Here is a 26652-nt window from a genome sequence, read left to right as displayed (position 1 = left end):
CGACTCCTAACCATAAACTAATTTCAATCCTAACCCCAAACCATAGACTGTATATGGAAATGCTACGGGGTATACTACGTGAAGAGAAGTACATTAAACATTAATCGTAGGACACGCGTCACTTTCTGTTGCTAGGATACACTTGACTGAGAATGTGTTTATCTTCAAATCAAACCTTAACGCCAACTTTAAATTCACTTTGTCAAGATAGTTTCGCATGCTGCTACATGTTGTCCGCCTATAAAGTAAGTTACGCTATATGTTTGCCAAATAGATGTATTTGCTGTGGTCGAGATCAAGGTTACCTAGGGCTGCTTCAGGGTTAACGTTAGTTAGCAAAGTTAACATGCTATCTATTTACAAATATTAACTATGTTAAATGTTACACTTAAACTGTTAAAAATAAAACACAGATTAATCTGGGCAGTTAGCGTTATACTTACCGATACACCCAATTAATTAAATTGACGCAAAATTTAACTGCTGCCTGATTTGTAACATGCTCAAATGCCGCTTTATAAACTAGCGCTAGCTTTCTTTCTGTTCTTTCACTGCCACATAGCGGATACATGTAGCAACAACTAGCGAGCTAGCTAAGTTAACTATAACGTTAAAGGGACACTTCACCCCAAAATCAAAAATACATATTTTTCCTTTTGCCTGTAGTGCTAATTATCCGTCTAGACTGTGTTGGTGTGAGTTGCCGAGTTCTGGAGATATCGGCAGTAGTGATGTCTGCATTTTTTGAATATAATGGGACTATATAGAACTCAGCTTGTGGTGCTCAAAGTGGCAAAAAAAAAAAAATTTGAAAAAATCAACAACAATGTCTTTTTCCAGAAATCATGACCCAGTTACTCAAGATAATCCACAGATTTGTTGTGAGCCGTTTCATGTGGGAACTTTTTTCTTTCTAATGATAGTTCCTACATGAAACTGCTTACAAGATCTGTGGATTGACTAACCTGGCTGCCAAGTTTTCAGTTTTGTTTGGAGTGAGATTTGGTATCAGTGAAGTCGGTGCATTTTATGAGTAGGCCTTTTGTGACATTACCCTCTGCAGGGGTCGCCATCACTCCTCAAGCCTCAGGAATTTTGTTAAAAAAGTTCAGCAGCCAACTTTAATAGCATATATAGATGAAAAGCTAAGTCAATAATCATGGTCACTGATGAATGAATATGGTTGATCAGCATTCTTTCCAACCTCCAGATATCATAGCCTAAATCAGGAGACCAAACCTAACCAGGGTATCTGGGGATCTTCCTCCAGAAAACTGTTAATTTCGAGTCATTTTGTTGCAGAAATTTGTAGTCTGGAGGACAGGGTTCCCTCCTGATTTAGGCTATGATATCTGGAGGTTGACACTTTGGAGAATCTGGAGGGTTGCATCTACATCTATAAACATTGCATATAAAGTAAATGAAGGAGAAAAACACATTGTTCAAAGTCAGTGGATCCAGAAAACAAACAAACTAGATGTTATCAAACTAGAAATAGAAGGGAAGGAAAGAGTTCTTAGCTGAACTGTTATGTTTGGATTTGTCATATTATTGTCAGAGGTGCTTTCACACATAACCTCTTCACAAACAGCTGTTTTCCCTCTCTGAACTCCTCCCTCTAGCCCCCTCCTCACATACTACTTCATGCATTACCATGCACCTACTGTATGGTTATATGTACTATGTTTCTGTGATCAGAATCAGAATCAGAAATACTTTATTGATCCCCGAATTGCTCCCCACACAGGAGTAATACACAGAATATTGCACAATTATTCAAGTATGGCAGAGATGTAATGATCAATGTCCAGTTTAGTGACCTAGGGTCATACAGACTAACCCTTAGAGGGAGGAGTTAAAGAGTTTGATGGCCACAGGCAGGAATGACTTCCTGTGGCGCTCTGTGGTGCTTTTTGGTGGGATGAGTCTTCCGCTGAAGGTACTCCTTTGCTTGACCAGCACGTCATGGAGTGGGTGGAAGACACTGTCCAAGATGGCATGTAGTTTGGCCAGCATTGTCCTCTCTGACACCACCGACAGAGAGTCCAGCTCCACCCCCCACAATGTCACTGGCCTTACGGATCAGTTTGTCGAGTCTGTTGGCTTCCGCTACCTTCAACCTGCTGCCCCAGCATGCAACTGCATACAGGATAGCACTGGCCACCACAGACTCAATGATGATATGTTGACTGTATTTGTGTATTGTGTCGTTATAATATGTATGATTGTCTGCTGTCCATTTATGTGCTGCAGAGTAGCCTATAACATACTGTTGGTCATGTTCCTAATAATCTATCTATCTATCTATCTATCTATCTATCTATCTATCTATCTATCTATCTATCTATCTATCTATCTATCTATCTATCTATCTATCTATCTATCTATCTATCTCCGACACCTTGGCAGTTAAATTAAGCTATTACCCAATGGTAAGAGCTAGGATAAGAGGTGAACTGTCCCTTTAAGCTACTTGACATTGATTGTTGATAGTGAAATATCTTATCACTGTATTTATGTCAGCCATGTCCATAATATTAATACAACAAGATATTATGTTTAGGCTTATTTATATGTACTATATATTATATACTATGTTACTGATACCACAACTTGCAATAATTCCATAACTCTTCTGGCATATATAGCTAATGCTAATGCTTTAACCTATTTCATTATATTATGTTCAGTAATGTTGTATTACCTGTTCATGGGATTAAGTGTAAGTTACTGATAGCAGGGTCAGAGAAACCTATGCAATAATTGGACAAAATGTATTTTTGGAAGGAGTTACTGCTTGTTGCTTGCAGTAGTTAATTAGTGAGCTCAGGCCTTATTTTTTGGGGTGCTCTAGGTTAGAAGTTCTAGGTGTTTAGATGGAAGGTTTGAAATCACATTAATCTATCCAAAACATCCATGAAAACCAAAACATAGGGGATCACATGACTGATGAAATGCTAATGCATAGGACTTAGGGATTTTGCTATAATCATAACTCATAGTATACTCATACTGTAGACAGTGGGTTTATGATCCTTTCTGGTTCTTTTGTTCAGTACCATCAGGACCAAATGAGCTTATTCCACCAGCAGTGACAGCAGCCACAGATGTTGTCTGCAGTACGGTCTGTCCAGAATACAGGACCAAGAAAATCTGGTTACCTGATTGGTCCACAAAATATATCAGATGTTGAAGCACAGATGGCTCAGCAGGCCCGCCAAAAGATTGAAGCCCGTCTGAAAATGGCAAAGTTATTTCAGAAATACAGGTAAGAAAACCTTCAATTCTAAAGCTCAGACAGATTCAAAAGTGAAATTACTCATATTCACAGGTACCGTACTATTCAAGTGTCATGACCTTTTAAAAATATTCTATGACTAAAGTTAAAAATAATTTAAAAAAATGTATTGAATGATCTTTTTTTCTAAATGTATTTCAAGTTCTCACAGGCAGAGCATCAAAATGCTGGAACCTGATTGGTGTGACATGAATTTTTAAAAATGTTCCTAACCCTATCCTAAACTTTTAAGCCCTAATGAAGGATAGTGTTGGTTACAAGAAAAATATCACTAATAGAAATAACACGATCTTTAGTTCTGCAGTATCAAGTAAAAATTACATCAAAAAGTTAAAAATCATCTAGACAAGTGGCCTGTTGGCCCATTTCAATCAGGAGAGAGTGAACAATATTTATTGACATGTGCACAGTAAAGATGAGAAATGTGAAGAGTCTGATGGAAATCGTGGCGAAATCTGTTGAGTAGCATAGTCTTCCTGATTGAACTCAGGCTAAGCTTTATTTTCCCCTTCTTTTCTTTATAACTTCTCCACTGTCTGAAAGCACCTTTATTGCTTGTTATAAAGCAGAGATGAGTTTTTTCCACATAAATTAGGAATTTTTAAAACATTATTTTGTTCAGATTCCAGTGTCCAGTAAAAACTTAGTAACTGCTCTAAGTAACTGCTCCCAAACTGGGATTTTTATAACAACCGTGACACACATAAAGCACAAATACTGCAAAGCCCTTAAACCTAACCGACCTTCCTCTGATGTGGTTATGGGCTGTGAAAACAGGTGCCGTCCTGAATTGTTGCCTTTTTCAACCTTCATTGTGCATCTGCTCATCTTCTATGCTTGCTGATTCTAAAGTACTGTACTGTGTTTGGCAGCCCACTTTATGTATGATATAACTTCAAACAAGCCTTCTTGTATTACTTGTCGTCTACCATAACAGGGCTCAGCTAATCTCCAATAAATATGATGTCACCATAACCTCAGACCCTGTGTCAAAGGAAGAGAAGATCTGCCTTACTGTGTATGAAAACAAGGTGAGACTGTGAGGACTAGTAAGCTGTGCTTTTTAATGACCAAGCTGAGGAAACTGTGAGATTATTAATTAATAATTCTAATAATGCCATCATTTTAAACATTTGCGTTAAACCTAAAATAGTGTAGATTAATAAAAAAATATCGCTCAACATTTAGGCCGTATCATTGCAAACACAAGAGCTTACTGACTTAATATCATTACATATTGTATTGTATGAGCTCATACACCTTTTATGGTCTTAATTCTTATCTAGGTAAATTTCTCAAAGCAGGGTCTTTTAATGACATCCAAGAAAATGCGTGCAATGGTGATTGTGGGTAGTAAGGGCACTTTTTGTGTGAGTTTTGTGTGTGTGTGTGGATATGCGTTTGCTTATGGCTACAGTGATAATACTGACAGTTTACATATAACATGTTTCCTACCCAACAGAAAGTTGTGCAGCTCACTGTGAAGAACTCTGGTGTCAAAACGGTTTATTTAACTTTTTGGGCTTCTGACCTCGTAAAGAACATTTTCACTGTGAGAGACTGTCATGGAAACATGATCAAGACTATCAAGCAACACGCTCTTCGACCAGGTATGAAGAAGACACACACAATCATTTGCGCCACCTGCAGAAGGGTCTATATGGTTTTCAGTGGTTGTTGGATATTGATATGCATAACAAATGAGAAATTTCCAGTAATAGCCCATATCACGTACACCATTCTTAATTGTGGATTCACAAGGAAAAGGAACACACGACACAAACAGTGCAGGTAGTGACTGTGCATAGTCTACCTTGACTTGAGGAATTAGTGAAACCAAAAAGGGAATTCAGCAACTGTTACAGAATGAGAGACAACAAACTTTGAGCTATAGTCATAACAAACAGGAAGCTTCACTGACTGGTCATAGTGAAGTACTTTTTGCCATTTTGAATATTTAATGCATGTGTCATTTTCTATCCACAAGTTACCGATAATACTTTTGGAAATTCTTCCAGACAGTCATGTGTTAGGTTGACTCAGCACAGGCAACTGTTACAACACATTAAGTGACTGATACTGAAAATACTGAATCCAACATGTTAGTCAGAAAAAGTGATGTTATTGTGATTCCATGTGGTGTATAATAAATGTATTATTTTTTAATAAATGAAATTTTTAGAATGTCTCCAACACGTTTCACAAAGTAACATTACTGCATATATGAATACCTCATTTCTTCACTTCTTTTTCTCCCATGCTGTTTCTAGGAGAGGCATATACAATCAAGGTCCATTTCTACTCTGTCCAGCCAGGCTTCTATGAACAGTTACTGGTCTTTAGGTTTGAAACGCACCAGCAGTCCTCAGATAAATTTGAGATTATGCGCCTCTTGGAAGTCATTCATCAGACATCTTTTAGTGAAGAGCTCCTCCCCACAGCCACAAACTCATTGTGGGAACGCCAAACTGTGAAGTCTACACCTACTGAAAGGTATAACAAGTTAATAACATGTAATTCATGTTATCTATGTTAGTGTGTTGATTATGCTGTACAGCATTACTCATGAAGTCATCCAATATAGTACTTTTTGTGATTTATTACAGATTTGAGAATCTGTTGGTTAATACCTTCTCTGATGCCATTTTTCAGACAGAAATTAAATTTACAGAAATTATTCTGAAAGGTTGAATGTGTTTCCAAATGACATTCTCCATTCACACAAAACACTGTGTTACCCATTGCAATTTACATACTGCAGATTGCAACATGTATTGGTCACTGGTATTATTAGTCATCTAAGTTATTACTGTCCTGTGTTTTTCCACTCCAGTGTTAAATTGATGTTGCTTAAGTCTGTAGTGCCTTTGAAGTATTATGCGATGCCCAACGGTATAGAAGACCTCAGGAAATCCAACACGTATGTATATTCACGTGCACACACACACATACAGAATGAGAAGGTGAACATAATTTGTATTTAATTTATTATATTAAGGTAAACCACTTCAAGTGTTTACCCAGCATCATGACATATATTGTAAATATTGAGCTTCATTAATAACCAAAAACATCAGGTCAATATATTACTTAAAAATGTGTTTATCTTTCAAATAAAGGAATCATTGAATAATGACTCATCTGTGAAATAGTCTCACTCCACCTTGAGCAGAGAGCTGTTAACATTACATAAGCAGTGGGTGAAAATACTTTGTCTCAAGCTAACTAGCATGGCACACTACTGCTGTGATTGGAAAAAGAAAATCAAGTTCTCTAAATGACTCACTGAAGTGATTCACTATATGAGCATTTTTATTCTACACAACTATTTTTATTGTGAGAGGTCAGTATCTTAAGGCATTCTTTCTCAACTACTGGGCCGGGGCCCATGAGGGGCCATAAGCGCCCTCTAGTGACTCATGTCATCAATTTGAGACGCTTAATTTGTTGACAGATAAGCTAACCTGTAGGCCATGGTGTGGCGAATTTCAGTACCTGATCCATACCGTCTGCCCGATCCGTTCTGCCCATGTGCCAAATAGTTCCTGGCAGTCAAAGAAGGTTTCTGCAAATGTGCCTGTTCAAAATTACTCGTGATGTGAATGACTGATCATAAAACAATCCTACTTACACTCAAGATAACGAAATGGTTTTAATCATTGGAAATGTAATTGTTCGGTCCGTGTATCATTGGATAATCTGTACTTCATTTGTAATTATAAACAAAAAAAAGGTAATTCAAATTTTAGTTTTGATTCTGTGTTCATTCAATACAATTCATTCAATATATAAAAAATACATGTTAGTATGTTATTATGAACGTTGTTTTAAAAGATTTAGTTTTAATATTTTGAACAGGCACATTTGCGGCAACCTTCTTTGACTGCCAGGACCTATATTTTATTTATTAGATTATTAGAATAGAATAGATTAGCCAAAATAATTTGTATTATTATTATTATTATTATCATTTATGTTTTAATGGCCCCTTGCCCATTACAAGTATGAATAGGTGGGCCTTTAAGTAGAAAAGGTTGAGAACCCCTGTCTTAAGGGTACTAGTTTGTAGCCTATGTGAAAGATTATAAACTGTATGGAAAAAGTTTCAGATTCAAGGTGCCTAGGCTGATCTGTAGTAAGTAAAATGCAAAAGAAAATGCCTCAAGGAGCCATATGCTTTTAGGGTAGGAAATACGGTGCCCTCATGTTCACACGTCTGCTATACCTGAAAAAGTGATCCAGTTTGTCACTGGGATCTCTTTAGGGACCTGCAGAAGAGACCTCTGGACTGGAAGAACTACTCCCGGAGGTTCCACTTGCTGCTTCATCTCGAGGAGCTCCATCTGACGAAAGAGACTGAAAAATACATCCAGAATGCTGTACCCATGTTCAGACACAAAAGCAACACAGACCTTGTCATTTTGCAGGTGATGTGCCTCACACACACAATAAGACATAAAGACTGACAGCTGCCGGTGCTTTGGCTAGAACTTTCACCTCAACAATTCAGAATGTTACACATAAGCTTTTTTTTGTTTAACACAAGATTTGGTGTCCTCAGATTGCAGGTGTCTCAAAGAACTCATTGAGACTGTCCAGTAACCAGGTGCTAGTGACTCCTTTAGACCATTCAAGAGTTCTTGAACATAAAATTTACAAAGGCTGGGTCCATCATGTGGATGCGGAGCAGGTCTACCTGCAATTCAGCGAAAAGTAAGAACAGCCAATTGTCTGAAAACAAGGAGGGGTCAAATGGGAATACAGTAAATTATGAATTCCCTAAAACTCTGAAACAGAGATTATTTTGTTGTTGGTGTATTTGTCCATTTCATTTAAATTTATATGCACACCTCTTCTTTGTATTGCTGCAGAATAAAAGCAACCAAATAAATGAGATAGATCTGTATAACAGTATGCTGCTCTAAGTGCTTAACTGGCCAAATGTATACAGTATGACATAATGTATTTTCAACACAGCCACAATAGAGTTTAATTTTCAACTATATAAAATATAGTACGATGATAAACTTCAGATTGTTTCCGTCCCAGGGGTTGCACCACTGTTCAATAATTAAGCAGGGAGAAATCCAGCATAAAAGAGGCTAACCTGAGACAAGTTTAAGGCTTGACTGAAATAAGTTCACCCCTTTTCTCTGGGTTTTTGACTCTGGGAGATGTAGGGAAAAGGAAGGTACGGATACCAACGACACCAATGATCACTACGTCTCTTCAAAGGCATCATAGGAAAGGGGGGGAAGTATTTGTCTTATTATTTCTAGCACTATAGGCAGGGCACTAAAAATGCTTCTTGGTTTCAGTGTTGTTTTAAGTTCTCTCTCTTTTCTTTTCTTACACAATGCTCACCAATTGAATTTGTTAAGTTGTTCAGTCCATCATACCACACACGACATCTTGTGAATTTGAATGCAGGTTCCTGAGTCATTTCAAGGAGGGCATGAGGTTCAGTGTTAACTTCACTATCAACCGTATTCCCCTGCGTATCCAGCATAGAGCAGCAGCGCTGGTGTACAAGCACAGACTGAAGGAGGTGCTGTTTCCCACTGGACAACTTTCTTCCCACCATTCACGTCTACACAGGTCAGACTACCTCAAGGTCAAGAATCCAGGAAAAACATTCAAAACATGTGATACAGACAAGGTCATACCTCAGTACTGTCTTACAGAGTGTGTGTGCCTTTTGTCCCATCTGTGCTTAGAATTCAGTTTCCCTGTGCATGTAAACACTGACTCCCTTAACTGTGACTCAGCTCTGATTTCATCCGTGTCTCTCTGTCATTAGGTTGTTAGAGCTTGAGAGCAACCCAGAGCAGCTTATGGCCATTCAACACATTGTAGCTGGCACTGCAAAACCTGCTCCTTACCTGGTATTTGGTCCACCTGGCACAGGTACTTTACATGTATGTGTGTGTGAATGTCCCCAGATGCTTAAGTATTCATTTTATTTACATTTAGAATAATGTATTTTTACATGTATTGGTCAGGCAAAACAGTGACTTTGGTGGAAGCCATCAAGCAGATAATGAAAACGCAGGCCTCATGCAACATCCTGGCTTGCGCTCCTTCCAATAGTGCGACTGATCTTCTCTGTGAGAAGATTCTGCAAGGAAAGATGAACAAGCGCAAGGTGTATCGCTTGTACGCCCTAAGCTGGCCTGTGAGAAATATTCCCAAAAATAGAAAGGTCTGGATTCTTTTTTCTTTCTTTTCTTGACTCAATTCCTCAAAAATAAACAAACCTAGACATTAGCACAAAGACAACACAAATATTTGGCAAGAAGTCACATGTACCACAGTTTCAAACAGTGATTGCTCATGAAGATCCACGAAGACATACCATAGATACTGTACATAATAGATTCATGAAGAGTTCTGCTGCTTCAACTCCATCAAATAACATCTTTCACTCTCTGATATCCTATTGTTTTAACTTTTTAAGTAAATCCTGACTATGTTATGTCCTGCCCCAACATCTATGTCTCAGCAGGGAATCAATCAAATTAGGGGAGCAAGATGTTTAATTGTGAATTTGATATTATTTAGTCTAATTTTAGTGCTATCAATCGTAATTCTGGCCTCTGCATATCTATGTGTACTACTGTAATACTGTATGTGTGTTTGTGTGTATATGTACATATGTATGTGCTCTGTGTGTTTCTATAGTTTTCCTGTAACCTGAACTGCGACACAAACACGCTTATGATTCCCCCTAAAGAGGAGCTGATGAAGTATAAGATCATGGTCACCAGCCTGCTAACTGCGGGAAGGTACAGTAGCTAATGCAATGAATTACTATTTGAATTTGAATTTCCATAATACTGTTCAATTTACAACTAAAATACTTTTTTACATTTGTTATAATTCTATTTAAATAGCCAATAAGGATTTTTCTATATTGACATGTCACAGCAGGAAAAGCACAGTAACTGTAACTGATAATTAATAATGAATTAATTAAATAATTAATGGCTACATTTCATTTAGGTGTGCCAGTTGTGGTCATGTGCATGCTGGCTTAATAGTGTGCCTTAGTGTTCCTTGTATCATCCTCCTGGCTAACACAAGGAGACACTGAGCTATAGCCAACATAATGGCAGAAAGGTTTAATTTTAGCATTGTGTTGAGTGTAATTTTTATACATTAAATGTTTTCTAAATTACATCTTCAGATCAACTTGAAGTAAAATGATTAAGTTAATGCAACTGTCTTTGAGTATGTGAAGTAAATGTTTACTGTGCAAACCTGTTTCATGTGAACATGTGATTCCCTATTTTACACTCAGTTATAAATACCAACGTCTGGGAGATTCACAGCAACATGGACACTCAAAATCTCCTCTAGTGCAATTACTTTACTAGTGCAAGTACTTTGGATTTTTTATGCTAACAGACACCCTTACATTACATTAATTCAATTTGTGACAATAAGTAAGTACAAGTTCCAACTGTCTTCAATGCAAGAAAGTTACTGAACCTTCATGTCAAAAAGCAATTGTTGTTGTCTAAATATTAAGCTCTCTGTCTCTCTCTCTCTCTCTCTTCAGGCTAGTAACAGGAGGGATTCCTCCTGATCATTACACTTACATCTTTGTGGATGAGGCAGGTCAGGCTGCAGAAACAGAGTGTCTCATCCCTATAGCAGGTGATAAACAAGTTTGCTTGTTTAACATACAGTATTTGATATTCTGTATAGTGTGTGGCCTTAATGTTTCTGTGTTTGCTCCACAGGTTTACTGAAACCGCAGAGATGCCAGGTAGTGCTGGCTGGAGACCCTAAACAGTTAGGCCCCATCATCACATCCACAATGGCAAAGAAACATGGCATGGGTGAGCACTTTGTATACCTTTTAAACATATAGGTAATCACTATTAGGATGTGTGAAGTTTCTAAACAATTAGTAACAGTTTCTAGTTTCAGTAATATGTTGAGTGTTTGATGTATCAAAAGTTTATTTAATGCAAAATCTGAAAATAGTGAAAGTTGAAGATCTGTTGAGCTACTAACTCAACAGATCTTCAACTTTCACTTAAGTTCTGTCTGAATGCTGTTTATGATTGCCTGTACCTAAGGAAGTTTGAAGACATTTACTCTGTGCAGGTGTGTCCCTGTTGGAGCGTCTGATGAGGGACATCAACCTTTACAAGTCACATGAGACATATGGGTTCAACAACCGCTTTGTCACCAAATTACTGAGGAACTACAGGTGTGGTAGTGGTGATGCTTACATTTGTTGCATTGTCTTCTCACAATGTTACTTTTAAACCACTCTTTGATATCTCCATCCACTTGGCCATGCTTTGTCTAAACTTGTCCCTGGTTCACATGTTTTCAATGGTCTTCTTTTCCTCTTTATTCTCATTAGGTCCCACCCTGCAATTCTTAAAATTCCCAATGAGCTCTTTTATAAAGGAGAACTTCAGCCATTTGCTCATAAAGAGAAATGCAGTTCATACTGCAAATGGGAATGCCTGCCCAAGAAAGTAATGTAGACACACACACACGCACATTCTCTCTCTTTCTCTCCACCCCTATTCTCATTTCTTTTTTGGTGTCTCAGGGTTTCCCTTTGATCTTCCATGGAGTGGCCGGTACTGATGAACGTGATGCCAACAGTCCCTCTATTTACAACATGGCAGAGGTGGAAGTGTTGAAGGAATACCTAAAATCCCTTGTTGACCATCTTCACAAAAAGGGTGTGACCAAAATTGAACCAAGAGAAATTGGCATCATTGCCCCATACAGAAAACAAGTGAGTATGTTATTATAGTAATCCATTCCATGGATATATTAATAGACCTGGATATGGCACTGCATATTAGTTTTGCTGCCATTTATTCCCAGAGGCCGAGCACCATAAAACAAAATAACAATACCCTGATGCCCCAAATACATTTTACCTATAGACGGCCATTATAAAAACACATTTGTAAAACCAGTGACAGGACATCTCAAATGGCAAACAAGATCAATTATTACTCTTTGTATTATAAAACATATAGTGTAATATTTGTAAGACTTTACCAGAGCCTAAAAAAACAGGAAGGGACCAGGGAAAGAGATGCTAATGAGACACTCATTTGATTGAATGGGTGTCATCTTGGAGCCCAGTATTCAGGTCACATAAAAAAATATCCATGCAATCTAAGGATAAGGGTAACCCTGTTAACATCGTCCTATTTTTGTATGACGACAGGTGGAGAAAATCCAGAATGCCCTTCAGATGGACAAAGATCTCAGGAAGGAAAACTTGAAAAACGTTTTGGTATGGAGATAGAACATGATTGTATGTTTGTTGCAAAACATGTTTGTGAGAGATTTGGGAGCTGCATTAACAGTCCTCGCATTTATATTTTTCATAGGTTGGATCAGTGGAGCAGTTTCAGGGTAAAGAGTTCAATGTGATTCTGGTGTCTACAGTGCGCAGCAATCCCAAACTGACTGCGCACAAGCAACAATTCACTCTAGGCTTTGTTGATAATGAGAAGGTGAGAAACATTATACAAATACACAATAACTTAAGAACAACATATAATATTTGTGCAAGATCGCCACAATAAATTACATGGTCCTTTTAGAATTTTGAGCACCTTGCAGCAAAAACATCTCCACATTAATGAGAAGAAATGGATTTCCATGAAACTACTAATAATGGTAACACTGGTAGACCAATTCACAGACAGTCATTAATAGATGCACACTAACTAAAACTATCTCCTCAGAGGTTCAACGTGGCAATGACTCGAGCACGAGCCTTACTGATTGTGGTTGGAGACCCGAGAGTTTTGAAAACTGACCACGTCTGGAACAAGTAAGGCGATAAGTCCTCATCAGTCTAATTCTCTTTCAGTGGAGAAGGATGTGTTGGACAAATACATATGTACCTACCTAAATGCCTCATACACTGACCTTTCTTTTTAGATTTATCCATTACTGCTCCAAAGAAGGGGGTTACCGTGGCATTACAGTCTCTGATGCAGAGGAAGAGGAAGATACACTGACTAATGGACACTCACCGAGCCTCTAGTAATATGCACATTCACACATACTGACACACACTTCGAACTGTATGTCTTTCCTTTGTCTGAAAATTGTCTTGACGACTAAGGGATGTTTGGGTTCTTTTTCCACCTTTGATTTACACCCCACAGTGGAGAGTGATCAGCAACAGCTGAACCCCTGTTGATGGAACCAACAGACCTCGCACACTCATCTTTGGCTCCAGTATTTAACATAAAAAAAGCAAGAATAAAGAACTGGATGAGAAACTGAGAACTAAGTGTGCAGTCAAAAACGTCTTTATCACTCAGGACAAAGTAGAACTGCCTGTCTAAAAGCATTTAATTTGTTATACAATTGTATTTTACTTAAATTCTATAAACATTTAGAATGGTACATAAATAGAATTAGAGTGATAAGTTTCCTATTAGACTGACTTTGTGAGTATCTCATATCTATCATTCGTGAGTTATTTTAAACTGGGCTGTAGAAGTCTTTAATTTTGTTCAGACTAACCTAAAGGGAACAAGATTCAACAAGAAATACAGACTCATTTTAAGCCTATTAACAGCCCATAGCCTGTTTTAGTCCTCTGAAAATCTTCCTCTGAAGATTTTTTCAGAAATTCAAATTAATAATGCATATCAGTCTGATTATCAGGTTTCCCGAGACAATTTCAAAGAGAAGAGCTATGTTTTTATGGAAACAAGCAGTGACACCTGCTGAAAACTGACAGAGTAAAACATTAACTCACTGTATGGTTTGCTAAGAAATGTCATGGAGCAAGAAATGAGAGGGGAAGAAGCTTCTAAATGCTGTAGGAATCCAAGTCAACTACTGTCTAATGGATAGTTTCATTTTCAGTTGCCATTTTACTCCCTGAAACAATGAGATGACTCTACAAACTGTAGTTGAGTCAATAGATATTTGTATAACAAATTCTCATCTTTTTATCAGCTCCATGCAGGGATATGGTATTTCCCACTTTTATCTGTTTTATACCCAAATAATTGCTGGAATAATCACGATGAGCAGTATGAGCTTAAGTCTGCTGATGACCCTGTAATTATGAGCCTACTAAGAAACGGGGGCTTGCCTGTCAGATAATAAATCTGCAAGTATTAGTCTTCTCTGTAACTCTCTTGGTGCAAACCCTAAGAATAAATCATTTTCCTGGGAAATGGGAGGACGAGTGATAGCCAGAGCCCAGTGCCCTGAGATTTGCGACACTACTGGCTGGCCTGCATTACCATCCAGTCAGAGCGCCTCATCAACCCCTGTGCTCAGTAGGACACAGCCATGAAAAGGGGAAATAGCAACAAACAACCCGACAACCAAGTGTACAACTTGAAAAGAGATTTGCACCGCTGCTGCTGGACCCTGGTCCTCCATCAGGTGACCTGGATAACCTCTCATCCTCACACAGCAGTGTAAGGACTGAGAAATGTTTTTACAGAAAAAAAGCTAATGACTGGGCCTTAAAACTCTGATTGTGGGTGATTTTGCTCTTAAAGATGTAAAAGCCATGAGCATTAAGAACACCAGAAATACAGATTTCCAAAGGATATGGTCTGTGACATGACAGAAAGAATCCCACATATTCGGTTTGTTAGTATGTCTGTGTCTTTCTCTCTTTCTCAAACAAGAGCAAACTTTTCAAATCCCCCCTAGTTTTTCTTTGTAGTAGGCTACTTTGTTTACAATATAAACAACACATCTGGTGTCCTTGGTTCAACTGGCTGAAGCCCTGAATATTTTTATTTTAAAATAGGCTATATCCACATGTTTTGTTTTTGGCCTGCAGCTGTTTTTAATAGATTCCTTAAATCGTTCATGGTAGCAATACTACTTTGCTTGCTTTCACCTACACAGTCTTTTTTTTTTTTACTCCAGCGCTCTTGAAAAAGAGGACTTGATTATCATAAATGGAATGCACCAAGCGCCGATTTTTCCACGGGCCTATATAGTAGTATAGTATATAGTATAGTAGCCAATCAGGACATGAACACACGTTGGTTTTTGTAGAGTGCAAAAACTTTTATTATTTATTTTAATTGATTTTGTTGTTGTTGAAATGTGCCCAGCATTGCAAGGCTGTGGGAATCAGTAACCAAGGACTTTTTTCAAATTTTTGTAGAGTGCAAAAACTTTGATATTAATTGGGCTATTTTAATTTAATTTCTTATGTTGTCGTTGAAAACACAGCATTCCAAGACTGCACATTGTCAGTTTTTTTGGAAGACTCTGCTATAGTTGTTGATTTTTAAAAATGTGTGTTGAATAAATGGCTTGGCTATTTAAACAACACATTACGTAGTCATATTTTCAAATCTCCAGTCAGCTTTTAGCACTGACTTAATGTAGGGCCCTATGCAATCTGAATTATAGCTTTATATATTTAAATTATCAATTCCGTGATTCTGTTCTCACAGAAACTATAGGGCCCTACCTTAACGCCTGGGCTCCGGGTCCCCCAGTTCCCATCAAAAGATACGTGTCTCCGAGGCTAACAACTTTGCTGGGGGAAACCCCGTAGGCCTACAGGCTGAAAAAACTAGAAGTTGTTATTGCTGATCTGTTCACTGACTGACTCATCCAAATGAAATATATTGATAGCTCTGTTTTATCTAATTTGTTTGCAGTTTCGTTTTGCTCTGTCGGCCACACGGTTCCAACTCGTTAAGTTTCGTTTCTGCGGACAGGCAGGCTGTGTGGGTGCACTTGCTTTAAATACCCGAGCTCGATCTACTCCTATTGCAGCTCCGTATCGTGAGAAACAGAGAGACGCCGCCCGTGTGGACTGTCCGGGAAGGGAAACGGAACCGCAGTCCCCGGGATTTCCTCTGAGCTACAAATATAACCCGTCTGTTGTTGATATATCCGTATTCGACCCGGACATTTTCTTGTTTGGATAAATTCGATCACATCAATCTTTGATCATGGTTAATATGAAGTTATCTTTACGATGCCAGATTGGACTCGAGTTCTTTGAGTTTCTGAAGGAGACTGATCGAGCATCCATCACAGACAGAATTGAATTAAGAGACATTTACAACACTGAGTTTAGGAGCAGGTGAGTTGTTCTTCATTATGGGGATATTATAGGAGATCTGTATGTATGCAGCCTATGTATGACAGTTTCATAAATGTTTCCGAAATTAAATGTTTTTGTGTTCATTTTAGAAATGCAGTTACCAAAGATCCTAACTTCGGTTCAGTCCTTTATGCCCTGAAAGTGTCCAACAAAATAACAAGACGAAGAGACAAAATTCGCTTCAACTCCACGGTATGCACTTCCATGTTATATTTTAGGCACCTAAGCCTAGTATTCAATTTTATGCAACAGTAACCGCATTTAGAGTATAGGCTAGCTTTTGAAAAGTGATAATGCAGAGTTAGTGTTTCATCAACTGTTTTATCGAGATCAGTGTCACCGTAATGGTACACTGTAGTTTCCCCTTGATGACATGTCTTTTTTCACAACAATTATGGCTAATAATAATTATGAATATTAGTTTTCTCCCTTTTATTTAAAGTCACTACTCCAGCAATACTAGTTTTCTAGCTAAGTGGATATTAAAAACTCATCTTTTTATTTTCTGGCTTTTTTGCTTGTTTGACATAACTTGGTTCTTTAGGGGTACAATCGTCAGATACAGCATATATGCAATATTTCAATGGGATTTAAAAAAAACTTAAGTACAAGTTAAATTACCTGTTGTGAATCAGAGGCAAACAATTACTGTAGGCCACCCCGACTATTTAAAACTGTCATTTACAAATTTAATCTTGGAGTCTATTTGCTCAGAATTATGGGTCAAAGTCTATTAAACATCTGACCACTATAAATAACTGGAAGGTGTGGTGAGGAGCCTGCTGGACTGGTAATCACAACAGTGATGTCACTTTGCACCACAGGATGCTACAATGTAAAGCACAAATCTATCTCTTTTTAAAAAAAAATCTGCGTTCCAAAACAACATTATTCTGGTGGATCGGTTATTTATTTAATAATTATTTAATGTTATGGAAAAATGTTAAAGATTTGGAGCCGAGTTTTCAGGGGCTTTAAACATTTTCAGAGATTTAATGTTTTAAACCGACAACCGCAATGTGTCAATTCAAAAGCAAAATCACTGTTTGGGTAAGGACAGGTTGGTGTCACTTTCTCAGAAACAAAACTTCCAGTCAGAGAAAAAGCCCTTTTGAATGTCTTAAGACAAAGCTTGCAGTTATATTTATATGCAGATTAGATACCTTTAAATAATACCATTATGTCCAGCTACTACTCAGCTACTTGATAGTGGAATTTTCCATCCCAAGACAAAATTGACATGAAGTGATCCTCTGCACAGGTAACAGCTCTTTTTCTGGACCAGTGGCATTCACACAGGAGCTGTCTCCAGAGTGGAGCGGCCAGTCCCGGGACAGCGCAGACCTTCACCTCCGGAGATGAAGCAGAGACGGGAGTTCGAGCCCGGAGGAAACTGGCCAGTCTTCTGATGAAGAGACTGAACACAGACAGGTGACAGAGTCCTTTTTTGATTATCATGCTCCCAAAATTCTTTTCTATGAGAATGTTTGTTTTTACCTCTGCTTGTCACTACATGAGTAGTGACGAGGGTCATCTTTGGAGTCCAGGGCCACATGGCTACATGAAACTGCTCACAACAAGGTCTGTTTATCTTGAGTAACCGGGTCATGATTTCTGGAAATGTACTCGTGTGGTGTGGCAAAAGGCAGACGAGACAGGAAATAGTGTGAGTAGGGTTGTAAGCATAAACTACAGAAGCTAGTATGGTTAGCGCAATAACAACAGCAGTTCACAAAGTTGTGAATTATACAGCTTCTCATCAAAAGCTCTACTGTCATTAACTTCTGTCACTGGCCTTGCATTCACTACAGCCCTCCTTCTCTTCTGCCCATATTATTTTTCCATGCAGCTACAAAACAAGAATATACATATTTGTACATTTGAAATCTGGCTCTGAGATTTAATAGTGATCTTAATAGTCACACACCACTTGGCTGCCTTTGATACAGTATCATAACCTTTGCTCTTTTTGCACCCACAGGGCTCAGTTCATCTCTGACAAACATGGTATCAGCATCACCTCCGACCGTCCGTTTGAGAACGGGAAACTTTGCTTGCGAGTGGAAGAGTGTGAGGTAATAATCTTATGAAACTGCAGCGTTCTCTGATGATCACCTGCTGAATTACATTAACCCATTGTTGGTTAGTTAGTTAGTTTAGTTTATTGTCATTCCTCTCCTTACAGCTTCTGCAAAAAGCAAGAACGAAATATATATTGCCATTTATATATAGGGCCATACTGCAATACATGAAAACAGGGAGAAAAAAAACAAAACAATAAAAACAATAATAGGACAAAAGGGTTAAGGGTTTAGACATAAAAACAATAAATTAAAACAAAGCAATAAAAACGTAAAGTATTGAACCATTGTTGGCTGTGGTACAAATGTGAAGCTATGTTTTTCCTTTTTCTTTTTGAAACAGTGCGTGGTAAATCTGAAAGTGGAAAACACCTCAACAGAGCCTGTGTATTTCACCTACTACACCCCACTGCACTGGCTCAGGTACTTCACTCTGATAGATGAGCACAAAGTGACCAAGACAAACCCTTTGTATCTACAACCAGGTAATGTAAATATCATCATCATATTTTGCTCACCTGACTGAGAATTTATTGACACACTAAACCACTAGGAATACAATAAAACATGATTACCTGTTATCTGTTCTCAGGTGACAGCTATGAAATCCAGGTTCACTTCTGCTGCAGTTTGGTTGGTTTCTATCCAGCTACACTGGCCTTTGAATTCAAACCAGACCTGGAGACCTCCTCCACTGCGTTCCACATTGTGCGCTTCATTGAGGCTCAGTGTATAACTGCCTTAGGACTGGAGCTGGCACCTATAGCGCCCTACAAACCTCGCTCCCTCCCTGCCTGGACCCCTGAAGTTGATTACACGATTGTGGATGGACAGCGACCTGAAGGGTATCACCATTCACTCAACACACTGTTAAATATACAGAAAATGTATATGTATGTATGTCTTCTAGTGATGTATCCAAACTTTTCCATTTTGTCTACTCTTACCAGGCTGTCAGTGCTGCAGCTAAAAAATGTGGTCGAGCTAAAACAGTATCGAATACCAGCATATATGAACCAGCTCATCAAGTCACTGAAGCAGTTTACTTTCTTCTCCGATACAAGGTAAAGTCAGTTCTGTTTTTGACGTAATTTCCAGCCATTGATCAGTAGTTAAAGGATAACACTGGTGTAATGACTATGGAAAGCCTAACCTCACCGATGTGTTTTGCATGTCACAGTGTAGCCAGTAGAAATTATGTTTATATACAACTAATTTGCAACAGCAAATACATTTTTAGGGAAATGTAATGCCGGCAGGATTACGTTTTCTATTAACATAATGAGGAAATAATGTTAACGTATCTGGCAAGTTACAAAAATGTTACTGAACGTATAAATAAAATGTTCATTGACGACATATTTGCTTTCTGCCAAAATATCTGATCTTGCAATACAATATCCGCTTGTAGTGACAACAGCTTTATTAAACATTTTGTGGTAAACAAATGTAGTGCTTCATTCACAAAAAAAAGTTGCCCCTCAACATAATCCAGGCAGTGATTACTTTTGACAGCACAACATAATTGGGAAAACAATTTAGCAATATATAAATTTAATTTCTTGGAGAAAGGGTTGATGTGAACACAGGCCAAAAATATTAATGATATAAAACAACCCAGCTTCTCTTATACAAAATATACACCGCCATACAATTAGTTTCTTTTCCTTTGGTCTGTTTAGAAGAGCCTTGCTGGAAAGTCCCCTGAGCTGGGAGAACTACTCCGAGAAGTTTCAGCTGCTGCTGTATCTGGAGGAGCAACAGATGGAGGTGGACATCAAGAGATACAACATCCCCAACAATGACAGAGAACAGGCCGTCATGCTCAGAGACAAAGTCAACAACAAACTTCTCGTTCTGGAGGTTAATACGTGCTCGTTCATTCACTCACAAAATCACTCATTCCTGCACTTCCCTCGCTCACTTAGATTTTTTTTGGAGTAATTTAGCTCTACTGGCTCGGGTCTCCTTTACGTAGTTTCAGGGATGTGCATCAGACATAAATCTGAAAAAAGATTATTTTTAGCATACCAGTACACTGGCTCAAGTGTAATCATGCATTCCGGACACCAGGTTGTGATGGAAAAATTATAGGAAAGCAAAAAGACAATGTCTAATATACATATATATGTATGTATATTTTAAGTTATTTTAATTAACACTGCAACATATTCACCTGCCAGGTACCTGGTGTGTCTGAGAATCGCCCGTCTGTGCTACGAGGGGATGCGCTGCTGGCGTACCCTGCAGGAGAAACAGGGGTGAAGTACCGCGGCTACGTCCACAGTGTGCAGCTGGACAGAGTCAAACTCGGCTTCGGCTCAGAGTAAGATCAAGACATATTAAGAAATAAAAATATTGATTTCTTTGACTCATATTTAACACGTTTGCTTGTTTGCTTGACTCACACAGTTTGTCTGTGAATTTGTTTGCAGATTGCTGGATCGCTTTGTAGATAACATGAAGTTCAATATTGAGTTCACTGTCAACCGCCTGACTATACGCGTTCAGCACAGAGCAGCAGAGCTGGCAGCCACATACAGACTGGGAGAGGTGTTGTTCCCTGCTGCACCCGCCTTCCCCTCTCAGCAAACTGAGCTTCCCAAACTCAGGTTAGACATACTAGTATGTAGACTATATATATCATTGTATAAAGTGCAATGTGTTAGCTGGCTATAGTGTCCCTCCCTTTACAAATGTATGAATTATATAAACGACTGAGCTGCACATATGATCACACTAGTCAACTAAGGCTGGAATTATGGTTCTCCGAAAATACATGTAAACGTCTTCTGCAGGTCTATGCAGAGAAGGTTGATCCAACTCATGTTGGGAGGCGGATTTGAAATGGGAAAGAAAAAATGCAGAAACGTCCCTCAAAATCCCAATATTGATAGCAGAAAATACTGTTCGCTTCCTAGTTATCTGGTTTATGTTCAATCAAAACTAAAGAATGCCATTAAATATCGTATTAATGGAGATGTTTTTTCATAGTCTCATTTCAAGATAAACCATGTTATTCTAACAGCGCTGGCCCAAAACCAGCGTGGGCTGGTGTTGTGTTACCTGACGAGAGTATGTGATTCGCTGTGCATGTAAACAGAACTGCTGACTCTCTCTACCTGTTACTCAGCTCTGACATCATGCTTCTGTTCCTTTATCTTCCTGTCGATAGGCTGTTGGACTCAAAGCTGGAGAAAAACCCAGAGCAATATCAGGCTGTACAACACATTGTAGCTGGCTCATCCAAACCTGCCCCCTACCTGGTGTTTGGCCCACCTGGAACAGGTACGGCAAGTACCAGCATATTACTTCGTCTTCGCTCACAAAACCAGAAATTCAACATACTTGACTTTATTCTGATGGTTCTTTGTCTGTTTAGGCAAAACTGTGACTCTGGTGGAGGCCATCAAGCAGATAGAGAAGACCCAGGCCTTCTGCCACATTTTGGCCTGCGCTCCATCCAACAGTGCTGCTGATCTGCTCTGCAGGAAGATTCTGGACCACGTGGATGAGCATAAAGTGTACCGCATGTACGCCAGCAGCCGGGACCCAAAATATGTCCCTGAACAATTAAAGGTCAGTGCCGGTGCTTTTGATGCATGATGTTTGTTTTAGATGTGAAGCTTTTCTTTGATGCAGAAAGTAACTGGCATTCATTCATACACTCATTCAGTTGGTCACAGTCAGATCATCTACCCCCTAGTGGACTTTATGATGCATAGCAATGTCTGTAGATGACACAATGAATCAGGACCATTCACTCGCTTTCTTACTGCAATACTGCTGCTTTACTTGTTTTATACTGTTGTATTCAGTGTTTTTCTAGCCTCACTGAGGTTTGTGTACATGGACAATGTGGAACCTTCACAGGCATGCTCTAACCTGGTAGGGGAGTGTTACGTTTTTCCAGCTAAAGAGAAGCTGATGGAGTATAGGATCATGGTCACCACCCTGTTAACCGCTGGAAGGTAGTGAATAACTCTTGACAGTACAGTTTGCTCACCTGCATGACACTATAAAAAAAGTTGCATTTCACTGTTGCATACCACATTATTCACATCCTGTTTATATTCTATATTCTGTGTATATATTCTATATCGAAAATATTCAACAGTCAAACAAACATTCACAGTCAACTCTACAGATGAACTTCTTCTTTGCTATCCTGTATGTACTCTCTGATCTCTGCAGGCTGGTCACAGGAAACATCCCTGCGGGTCATTTCACTCACGTGTTTGTGGACGAGGCAGGACACGCCGTGGAGACAGAATGTTTAGTCCCACTGGCAGGTAAAAGAAAACAAACAGCACTGTGTTTTCTGTAATTGTATTGAACTTGTTTTATGTGTTGGTTGATTTTTGTTATCCGTGGAAACAAAGGGCTGCTCCAGGCAGAGTCTGGTCAGGTTATTCTGGCTGGAGACCCCAAGCAGCTCGGACCCATTCTCAGATCCCCTTTTGCGCTGAAATACGGCATGGGTAAATACAGACATACTCACACATACACTGTTCGGATAAATGAGGATACATAGTTCTGCAATACACACAGACTTTAACTTGACAGCATAGTCTTGCTCTACTTGTGTGTGTATTTCTTGAGTGTCTGGAGTTAAAAGGCTCTGCTATCTGCAGGAGTGTCCCTCTTGGAGCGCATGATGAATGATTTCTCTCTGTACCAGAAGGACGAGGGCGTGTTCGACAATCGCTTTGTCACCAAACTGCTGCACAACTACAGGTGTGGTAGTAGAGATGGTTATAGGTCACTCCTTGACAGAAATGATGTGTTTGATTTCCCACATCTTGTAATCTATTTTTATTTTTGTTTGTCCCTTTTCAGGTCCCATCCCGCCATTCTGAAGATTCCCAACGAGCTCTTCTATGACGGAGAGCTGCAGGTTAGCGCGGATGAAATTTTACGCAACTCCTACTGCAGATGGGAATACCTCCCGAAGAAGGTAATGATTTTTCTTTAGAACACACATACTGTACAGTAAATGTGCAAACTGATCATTTAGAAGTCAAAGCATGAAAAGTTACAAATACGCCTGCACCTCAAGACTTAAACGTATATATCTTACATAAGTCCTATCTTTGTTATTCAAAATATAATGTAGTCATTTCATTCTCATTCTAGAGCTGAAACAATAAGTAGTCTATTAGTTGATTGACATGAAAATGAATTGCCAGCTATTTTGATAATCAATTAATCGTTTCAGTCATTTTTTAAGCAAATATGCCAAACATTTGCTGATTCCAGCATCTCCAAAGTGAGTTGTATGTCATTATAAATTGAATATCTTTGGGTTTTAGACTGTCAGTTGGAAAAAACAAGCAATTTGAAGACGACAACTTGTGTTCCGAGAAATTATGATGGGCATTTTTTCTACTATTTTTTGTCATGTCATAGACAAAACGATTAATGGTGAAAACAATTGGCAGACTAATTGATAAGGAAAATATTTATTCTAAATAATACTAACAAAACTCTTTCAGGTGCACTTTTCTCCTTTTCGATAGAGGATTTTCATCCTCTATCAATACGATACAATACATTTAACATCTTAATTAATTTAATGGATTTTACTAATGAATATCAAAATTAACATTTTCTAACTATGAAATACTGTGTTCATTGTGAATGACACAGAAACGTCTGATTGAGTTGCATTTCATCATTGAGGATGGCAAGTGACATGTCAAGTGTAATTTCTGCAAAACAGGAAATAATTTCATACTCACTTGCCGGCACTTCTACAAACATACAAAGAAGAAGAAAACAGCTCTATAACTGACTCTGTATCTATCCACGCTAATCAATACCCATGCAGCATTTTTTACATTTTCTTTAATATTTATATTATAAGATATAACATGTCTCACATATCTCTCAGGACTTCCCGGTGATCTTCCATGGCGTGACCGGTATTGACGACCGCGAGGCCAGCAGTCCTTCATTCTTCAACATAACAGAGGTGGAGGTGCTGATGGATTACGTGAAGAAACTGTTGCAAACACATGGCAAGAAGGGCCTGTCCACCATCTCACCCAGAGACATAGGCATCATCGCCCCCTACAGGAAACAGGTCTGAATAAATTAAATTCAACACACTCATAACACAACAGTGTAGCTTATTGTTGTTGCAGATTACTTTGGTCCAAGTACAATTACTTATGTTATGCTGTTTTTTCTGGGTGTCACACAGGTGCAGAAAATCCGTAAGGCCCTGAATACAGTTGAGAAAGACCTTAAATTTAAGGACATGAACGCCCTCAAGGTAACAAAATATTTCACATTTAAGGAATGTGAAACACACAGCAGAGGCAATGCCTTAAGTGTATATATACATCTGTGTATCAGGTTGGTTCGGTGGAGGAGTTCCAAGGTCAGGAGAGAAAAGTGATCATGGTGTCTACAGTTCGGAGCAGCCCCAGTTACGTAGAGATAGACAAACAGTTCAACCTCGGCTTTGTCAAGAATGAGAAGGTATGCAACACAAGCACGTGCGCGTACACTGCGTATGTACCCACAAAATCATTCTGACACACTCTTTTTCATCCAGAGGTTCAACGTGGCTGTGACTCGAGCTAAAGCCCTGCTGATTGTGGTGGGAAACCCCAGAGTGCTGAACACAGATCCTACCTGGGCCCGGTACGTGTCACATGGTTACTCCTGGTCTCTGCTGTCAGCATACACATATTAACATTTAAATTGAAGCGATCAGTTCGTGTTAACTTTGTTGTTATTCTCTCCCTCCTTGCTCGCCTGCAGGTTCATCCAGTACTGTCGAGATGAAGGAGGCTACACTGGTTTTGTCCAGGCAGAGGAAGACGAGGACGTGGTGATGAGACTCTCTGCCCTCTACATCAACATTGAGGCTCAAGGTGACAGACACGTATCTTTGTTTTCATTAGTATCCCCCTCAAAATGAACATTTTGAATTGATGTTAAAATTGTCCACCTTGCTTTCTGTGAATCTTGTCTTTCCAGTGGAAACCGCAGAGAGTGTCGTTCAGCAGCAACTGGACCCTGAGTGGAGGAACGACCTGTGAGGGGAACGGAGACGCCAATCGTCCATCCTGAGCACTTAAATTAATTTCAGTCAGTTACATCTCTTCACCAGATGCTTGAATCAACATGTTAATAACAAGGTTTCTTAATTTCTACTCAAATTCACCAAAAAGGGCTTAATGGCACCTTTTCACATTAAAGGTACGCCACACAGCCAGTATTCACAAGACAAAAACATTCCAAAATATCTCTGTAATGTCAGCTATATGAACTTGACCAAAGACCAAAGGACGGGGAGCAGAATTATGTTTAGAGCAGACTGACTGTCTTCGGCTACCTCAGTGGACTGCACTAACACCACTTTCAAACAGTTTCAATTGAAACAGCTGCAAACACTTATTTTACCCAGTAAAATTAAAAGCAAATGCTTTGGAGACTTGAATCTTGAATTTTAAATTAATTTATATTGTTCTTTTAAAATGAATTTTACCAACCAAAAATGTGAGTTTCAGGTTTCTTATTTAATTGACAGTTTTCTACTTTGCTCAATCATCACTGCTCTTTTAGAATCAAGTAGTTTTAGGACGATTTGTCAATTCATTGAACCAACTGTACGGCAGGGATTCGCCCATGTGTGAAGTGTCCAATCTATTTTTAAATCACTATTATTCATTACAGAAATTTTTATTGATATTAACCAAATTAAATATGTTTATGGTCTATTTTGAACTGTCTTAAAAAATGAAAGTGCACTGTCCAAACTTGTATTATATCATCCAAACCAAAGTTGGAAATAGTTTGGATAATTTGTTTGGTTTTATTTGATTTGTGGGCTTGGGATTTACTGTTGAATGGCAAAATAATAGTTAGTTTTTCATGCCATATGGAAATCTATGTAATATAATTGCTGACTCACTGGAAAAATATAAATCCAAGACACCATTGTATACTTTTAAAATGACAGTCATTGCATGTGATTTGTATAATTAATAGTCATTTTGCTAATGGGAAAGTTATACAAACCACAGAATGTAAATGCATTTATAAAAAAAATTAAAGGCATTTGCAAGACTTTGTGTTTTGGTTTTGCAAAAAAAGTCACTGTCAGTTTGGAAAAAAAAAAAAATTTAATGCAAGCAAAACCAAATCAGTTA

At 38.6% G+C, this 26652-nt stretch overlaps 2 protein-coding genes across 2 annotated transcripts; both read left to right on the top strand.

Annotated features, from left to right (window-relative positions):
• Positions 1-94: 94 nt before the first annotated feature.
• Positions 95-13588, top strand: LOC122882403 (putative helicase mov-10-B.1). Its single transcript, XM_044209733.1, has 22 exons — positions 95-245; positions 3057-3268; positions 4236-4329; positions 4761-4908; positions 5569-5791; positions 6132-6218; positions 7563-7725; positions 7860-8011; positions 8729-8896; positions 9099-9205; positions 9301-9500; positions 9980-10083; positions 10860-10957; positions 11044-11142; positions 11414-11519; positions 11679-11796; positions 11874-12065; positions 12510-12578; positions 12676-12801; positions 13036-13124; positions 13235-13339; positions 13465-13588. Exons 2-22 carry the CDS (start codon positions 3108-3110, stop codon positions 13472-13474), a joined length of 2619 nt encoding a protein of 872 aa, XP_044065668.1. The 5' UTR covers positions 95-245; positions 3057-3107; the 3' UTR covers positions 13475-13588.
• A 1757-nt stretch (positions 13589-15345) lies between these two features.
• LOC122882400 (putative helicase mov-10-B.2) lies at positions 15346-26569 on the top strand. The gene is made up of 23 exons (XM_044209729.1): positions 15346-16385; positions 16496-16598; positions 17668-17837; positions 18388-18481; positions 18831-18972; positions 19080-19332; positions 19438-19551; positions 20170-20350; positions 20671-20813; positions 20923-21099; positions 21663-21775; positions 21870-22066; positions 22361-22458; positions 22682-22779; positions 22870-22968; positions 23122-23224; positions 23327-23444; positions 24381-24572; positions 24693-24764; positions 24848-24973; positions 25050-25138; positions 25259-25371; positions 25478-26569. The coding sequence occupies exons 1-23, from the start codon at positions 16252-16254 to the stop codon at positions 25537-25539; spliced, it is 2991 nt and encodes a 996-aa protein (XP_044065664.1). The 5' UTR covers positions 15346-16251; the 3' UTR covers positions 25540-26569.
• Positions 26570-26652: the final 83 nt, after the last annotated feature.

The sequence above is a fragment of the Siniperca chuatsi genome, linkage group LG10 (assembly GCF_020085105.1).
Source record: "Siniperca chuatsi isolate FFG_IHB_CAS linkage group LG10, ASM2008510v1, whole genome shotgun sequence".
Taxonomy (NCBI): Eukaryota; Metazoa; Chordata; class Actinopteri; order Centrarchiformes; family Sinipercidae; genus Siniperca; species Siniperca chuatsi.
The sequence above is the reverse complement of the archived record's forward strand: the minus strand, read 5'-3'. Positions and strand labels throughout refer to the sequence as shown.